Source organism: Manis javanica, chromosome 13 (genome assembly GCF_040802235.1).
Source record: "Manis javanica isolate MJ-LG chromosome 13, MJ_LKY, whole genome shotgun sequence".
In the NCBI taxonomy this organism is placed as follows: domain Eukaryota; kingdom Metazoa; phylum Chordata; class Mammalia; order Pholidota; family Manidae; genus Manis; species Manis javanica.
In genome coordinates this window covers 97,568,687-97,574,701 of record NC_133168.1, presented here as the reverse complement: position 1 = coordinate 97,574,701, position 6,015 = coordinate 97,568,687, and the positions used below count along the sequence as shown (strand labels likewise).

Here is a 6,015-nt window from a genome sequence, read left to right as displayed (position 1 = left end):
GGGGATGTCCCTAGGGAGGAATGTCTGGCGTGACCCTGCCTGTGCAGGTTGGGACGTTGGGCACCTCCTGGGAGATACTGTGGCCTCAGCGGGACAGGGAACTGGGGAGAAAAAGAGGCCTGAACTCAGCTGGACTCCTCAGAGCTGGGACCCTGGTGACACTGCCAAAGAGTGAGGGGAGGGCTCTTGTGGAGATCTGTGCAGTCGTGCTGGGCAAGGGCCAGGAGGGTGGGCAGTCAGCAGCCCAGAGGGGCATGTGGGCGTGTCTGAATGCAAGGAGGGGCCCCGGAAAAGGACCCTTGAAGAAGTGATGTCACTGAAGACACGCCCAGTAGAACCTGAATTGTGACCCGGACGGAACCCAGATCCTGGCCGCAGACCCCAGTCCTGCTCACTTGACCGGAGGCGCTCGACAGAGCAACATGCGGTCTTGTTGTGCGGAGCCTTCTGAAGGCGTGGGAGTCAGGGAAGCCGAGACGGAGAGTCCTGCTGCTCGCTGTGGGCGCTGGCTCAGTGACCTCCTCCACCGCCTCTGTCCGTGTCTCCCGAGGAGCCCCGAGGTAACATAGGGCGGCCCAGAGCGGGCCCCTCCAGGGCCAGGCCACAGCGTGACCCATCCCGGGCTGAGCTTCCAATGGCTCTTCCTGTGTATGTGTGTGTGTTGGGCGTGGGGCATGGGTGGGACTGAAGGTTGGGGATGAGAGGGGCCGTTCCTGGGTGGCAGCATGTTCTGAGTTGGTGGACCCCTAGCAGGGCAGTCAATATCACAGCTCTGGTCTCAGCACTCAGGACATGGAGGTGAGTGTTGGGACCAGGTACTTCCACGCACATGTTAATCCTGAGCCCGGGGGTGTCCTCTCCTTCCCTCAGGGACTGGATGTCTAGGCAGATGGCCCCGTGTGCCTGATCTCGGGGGCATGGTTTGGGGCCCACACTGGCGCCTGCGGGGAGGTCCGCGCAGCCCCAGGTGCCTCCTCCGCAGCTATGAGGGGCCAGCTTTGCAGAGCTCCACTCTGGGGTGTGACGTGGAGCTGGTGGATGAATTCACCTACTCCATCTCCCTGGACCCGGGGCAGGCTGTCTACACCCAGGACCCTGTTCCAAACCTGGCAACCTGCCAGGGCCCTCCCAGGGCTGCCCCATGAGAGTGGCTGACAGGCCCACTCCAGAGGGCCTGGAACCTCGTCCCTGGGGGCACCCCGTGCTTCTCATTGCTCGCACCGCAGGGGGCTGGAGGCTCTCGGGTGAGCTGCGAACCTCCCTCATCCTGGTGGTGCCTGGGTTTCCCACTGACTATATCCCTGCTGCCCCCCTCAGCCTGAATATGAGTCAACTATTCATGGGACTAAGGTCCCCAAAGTCAGGGATCCCTGGACACGCGTGAGAAGGAAGTGGAGAAAGCGCTCGGCACGAGTGGGACCAGCTCCAAACACCAGCCAGAGTGCTCCCGAGGCTACACTCCTTCCCGACCATGCTGACCACCCTACCACAGGCCAGCGGCTCCCCTGGTGAGTACCCAACCCCCTCCTCAGCACAGTCTGGCCTCTGCCCACAGTCCGTTCTGTGTCTTGAGCGTGCCCACATGTGTCTGAGCCATGGTGTGTTCCTCTGACAGGTAGAGTGGCTGGTGATCAGCCTGTTAGGGTGCCCATGGGGAACATGGGAGGAGCGTTAGAGGGGCTCCCCAGGCACTAGGTGCTGCAGAAAGGACTGCCGGCCAAGCTGGGCCACTTCGGGGCTATTACTTCTCTGTACCTGACGAAAAGCTTTCGGCGTCACCCGTCAGTGGCCTCAATTTGGAAAAGCACAAGGAAAGCAGCCTTGGGAGCAGAGGCTCGCGATTCCCTCTGTCTGGGCCCGGTCTTGTCCTCACTGAGTTCACATGAGGGGCCTCTGGGGACAGCAGAGGGGTACCTGGACAGGTTCTGCGGGGACTTCCTTCAGCAACAATAGGTGTGCAGCACCCATTTGGTGCAGGCCCTTTGGGCACACTTAGCATAACTGTGTGAAGGAAGCAGACACAATACTGGGACCCTGTTCCGGGGGGAGTCGGGAAGTCACTTGAGGTGTAATCCGCAGGTCATGGCCGGGGAGCGCCATGGGCGATGCCCTCACGGATTCCTCATGTGATGGGGGGCATGACGAGGGCCCAGAGAATGAACTGAGAATGTGAGTTTTCACCACGCCCAGAGGGGGCACCGCCCGTGTGCACAGAATGGGGGGAGGAGGCGTTTGGGGCTTGGGGCAGGGGGCGCCCAGCAGAGCCCAGCAGGTCACCCATCTTTGGATTCCCACGGGCCGGCTGACGACTGGGGACTTCCTACTCGGGAGGACGGGAGAGGATGGGGACCCAGGACAGACACGCAGGGTCAGGAAGGGGGGTGGCAGGTGCCTGGGCAGGCAGGGGAGGGCAGAGCGGCTGGAAACACCAGCCTTCTCACTCTGCCACCCACCTGCCTTATCGCAGCCCGAGGACAGGACTGGCTAGGCGCCTTCCCTGGGAGCCCGAGAGTGCGCCCGCGGTCCACCATGACAGCCAGCCTTCATCCACCCTGGAGGGCCAAGTTCTCCACCATTTGGTCCAGGAGGAGCACCTGGGGCCCACAGTGGCAGAGCTGGAAGGTGAGGGGCTGCAGCCAGGGGACCTTCTAACGTGGGCTTCCCTTCAAAGCCATGAGGGCTTTTCTGTCATTGTGGGGCGTGGGGAATCTGGCCCGGAGTGACCCTTTCTCTGTGTCCTGCTCCAGCACTACGTCAGAATAAACAGAGATGGCGCTGCCGGTACCTGTCGTGCCAGCTGTATCTACAGCCACTTAAGGAGCTCCCTGAGACCCCTGTGCTGGAGCTACACCCGGCGTCACCTGCTTCGGTCCCTGCAGAGATGGAGGACGTCCCAGCAGTGTCCTCAGTCCCGGTGCTAGCTGTGAGCACCGGGGACATCCCAGGAGTGGTCTCAAGCCCCGAGCTGGAGCCCCTTGAGCCCTCAGGCCCGGGGCTCAGGGCACCTGCAGGAATGGCACCAGGCCTGATAGAGCCAGAGGCAGACCCGGAGCCCACCAGCCCCTGTGCCGCGAGCACCCCCTGTGCCGTGAGGGAGGAGCCGCCCACCATCCTGCAGTTCACCCCCCGCCTGGTGGCTGAGCAGCTGACCCTGATGTGTGCGGTGAGCAGAGCGGGCTCTCGGGGTCGGGGCTGGGCCTTCCCTGTGTCACGGGCTGCCCGAGACCTGCCCTCCCCTGACGTGGACTCCTGTGATCTGGGCCCACGTCCCAGCTTCCGCACGACTCACCCTGTGCCCTGAGAGACCCTCCCCACGCCCAAGACTGCACTGAGCACAGGGGGACGGTAGGGCTGGCCCGTAGGGGTCCTTGCCGACCAACGAGGAGTGGAGGGAAGGTGGGCAGGGCCTGGCTGGGCTGGGAGGGGCAGGGCAGGGGAGGGGTGTTCAGGGAGGTGCTGCCAGGGCCTGAGGTCCTCCGGCCATTGGCCTGGCAGTCCTCCACAGCCTCGGCACTTCAGAGGCCCCTGCCATGGACCTGACGGCGTGGGAGACACAGACACCACCAAAGGCCCTGGGTGCAATCGTTTTGGGGAAACTACACCTGAGTGGGTACCGGGATCCACGGGGTGGCAGAATGGGAGGTAGATCCCCCAGGATGGCAGGGTGAGCTGCCTTGTGCTGCAGGGAGGAGGTGAGCGAGGGTGCCTGCGAGCAGAGCCCCTCCGTTCCCCACCACTGTGGGGCCATGTGCATCCGGTCCTGGGCGACTCAGTGGACGGGCTGCAAAGCCCGGATGGCCACAAGGCTCACAGCACACCCCCAGCTGCCTGGGCTCCAGCTCTGAACGGTCACCCTGCCTGGGCATGGGGGCACGAGGGGCACACCTGGATGACACACACTTGTCATCCCTAGGAGCTGTTCACCAAGCTGACATATTCTGAATGGAAGGCCAACCTTTGGCACCAGGCACCGACAAGAACCATTGAGCACCTAGCCCCCACCATCCATCAGATCAGGCAATCTGGTGCCACAGCTAACGTGGTCACCTCCTCCTGCCTTGGGGCCCCGAGCATGACGGACCGGGACAGGGCCCGAGTGGTGGAGTTCTGGATCTGGGTGGCCAAGGTGAGTCATGGGACAGCCCCTGGGGTCCATCCTGGCATCTTGGGACCGGCTCCCCTCCTTGGTCTGCTGTCAGGATGGGTGCCTGGGGCTGCCTACACAGTATCTGGGCCCCTCCTGCCTGGGGAATGTGGACCTGGACCCACAGGCCCCAGGGGGCGGGGGGCAGGGACAGTCATCCCTGGCCCCTTCCTTGGGTTGAGCTACAGTCCTCCACCCAGGAGGGCTGCTCAGCAGGTACCAGGTGTGCTGCGCTCCCTGGGTGTCTGTCTCCTTAAGGACAGGAATTCATGGGGGGACAGAAGCAGAGAAGCAGGCCATGCGCTCAGCTCTGTCTTCCCTCCCAGGAGTGTCTGGCCCTCAGGAACTTTGCTGCCCTACATGCCATTCTCTTGGCCCTGCAGTGCCCTGCTATTCGTCGTCTGGAGAGCACCTGGAGACATGTGTCCTGGTGGGTAGTCCTGTACCAGGGACCAGGGTACCTGAGGGGACAGGGATACCCCTAGGTCTGGGAGTGTCCCCTCAGTCGGCTGGGACCTCCTGGGAGGCGGCAGAGCCTAGGGACAGGGATGGCGGGCACTTGGGGCCCCCTGTGGGTTAGGTCAGCGATACCCCTGGAGGAATCAGTTCCCCGCAATGTCAGGTGTGGGGTGAAGCCAACGGGAGACCTCGAGCATGCGTTCTGCAGCAGGAGGTCTCTGCCCCAAGGACAGCGACCTGGCCCAAAGCAGATTCGCCCCTGGGAGAACTGGGAATGGAGGCCCCGGGTGGAAACAGCAGCCCCCTCCCCAGGCCACGGAGTCCCCAGGGCTCAGGGCCGTGCTGGAAAGCCTCCTGCAGGCTAGTGGGTCTCGTGGATGCCCCAGGAAAAGGGGTCTGCCCCCAAACTCTCCTTCTGGCCATGTTTCTCCCTGCTCCTGTCCCCTCCCCGTAGGAAGAGCTCCTGGATCTACAAAAAACTTAAAAACACGGACAAGGGGGTTAACAGGAAGCAGCACCTCAAGGTAAGTGGGGGCTGGGGGTCTGGAAGGGACGGGTCCATGGGGCAAGTCCTCTGCCGTGCTGTGGCCCAGCCTTGGGGCAGACTTGAGGTGTGCGCGGTGGGAGGGGGAGCTGATGGGGGAAGTAGGGTCCCCCAGGACCCTAAGGCCCTCGTCTTTCTCCCTCCCTGGCCCCACTTGACTGGGGTCCTGGCATCCAGTGAGGACCCAGAGGACAGGCCCCTGGTCAGGGCTGGGGCTGGCGCGGGGTCGGCAGCAGGGGTGGGGCCCGTGACTGAGCAAGGTCGGCCTCTCCCTGGATCCTCTGAGACCGTTATCCTGGGGTGCGGACCTGCCAGGTGGGCAGGGTCCAGGGAGCACAAGACGGGCTTCAGCTTTGTGCACCCCACCTGCTTGTGTGAGGGGAGTCATGCTGATAGCCAGGAGACACTGAGACCTAAGGGCACCCTGGGAGGCAGGGAACTCTCCTGACACTCGGCAGGTGAGGAAGCCCCTTGGGGCATCCAGACGCCTTCTGAGGACACCTGTGATTATGGGTAAGTTCTGGAGCTGCGATTGGCCTACACTGAGAGCCTGCTGGAGGTGGGGACAGCATAGCTGCCAGGGGGCTCAGGCAAAGCATCCACCCACCACGGTCTGCTTGTGGGAGGCATGTGGGAGGGGAGCACGAGCACCTGAGTGTCCGGGGCCTTGCAGGAGGCGACAGCCACCATGATGCAACAGCTGTGGGCCCCCAAGGGATCCCAGGATATGAAGAAGCAGGTGAGAGTGGCGTGGCGCGTGTCACGGGCGGTGGGGGTGACCCTGCACCTGCTCCTGGTCCCACCAGCTCTGAACTGCCAGCTCTGGTGTGACCAGGAGGGCGAGAGCAGCTGGGTACAGGGGGAAGGT

At 63.4% G+C, this 6,015-nt stretch overlaps 1 protein-coding gene across 2 annotated transcripts; it reads left to right on the top strand.

Annotated features, from left to right (window-relative positions):
* The first annotated feature begins 857 nt into the window (after nucleotides 1-857).
* Nucleotides 858-5,184, top strand: LOC140845339 (ral-GDS-related protein-like). Of its 2 annotated transcripts, XM_073219323.1 has the most exons (3): nucleotides 858-3,163; nucleotides 3,914-4,126; nucleotides 4,471-5,184. In XM_073219323.1, the coding sequence occupies exons 1-3, from the start codon at nucleotides 2,882-2,884 to the stop codon at nucleotides 4,627-4,629; spliced, it is 654 nt and encodes a 217-aa protein (XP_073075424.1). In that variant the 5' UTR covers nucleotides 858-2,881; the 3' UTR covers nucleotides 4,630-5,184. The 2 variants fall into 2 exon arrangements, with proteins under 2 accessions (XP_073075424.1, XP_073075423.1); XM_073219322.1 differs by having other exon boundaries at nucleotides 3,914-5,184.
* Nucleotides 5,185-6,015: the final 831 nt, after the last annotated feature.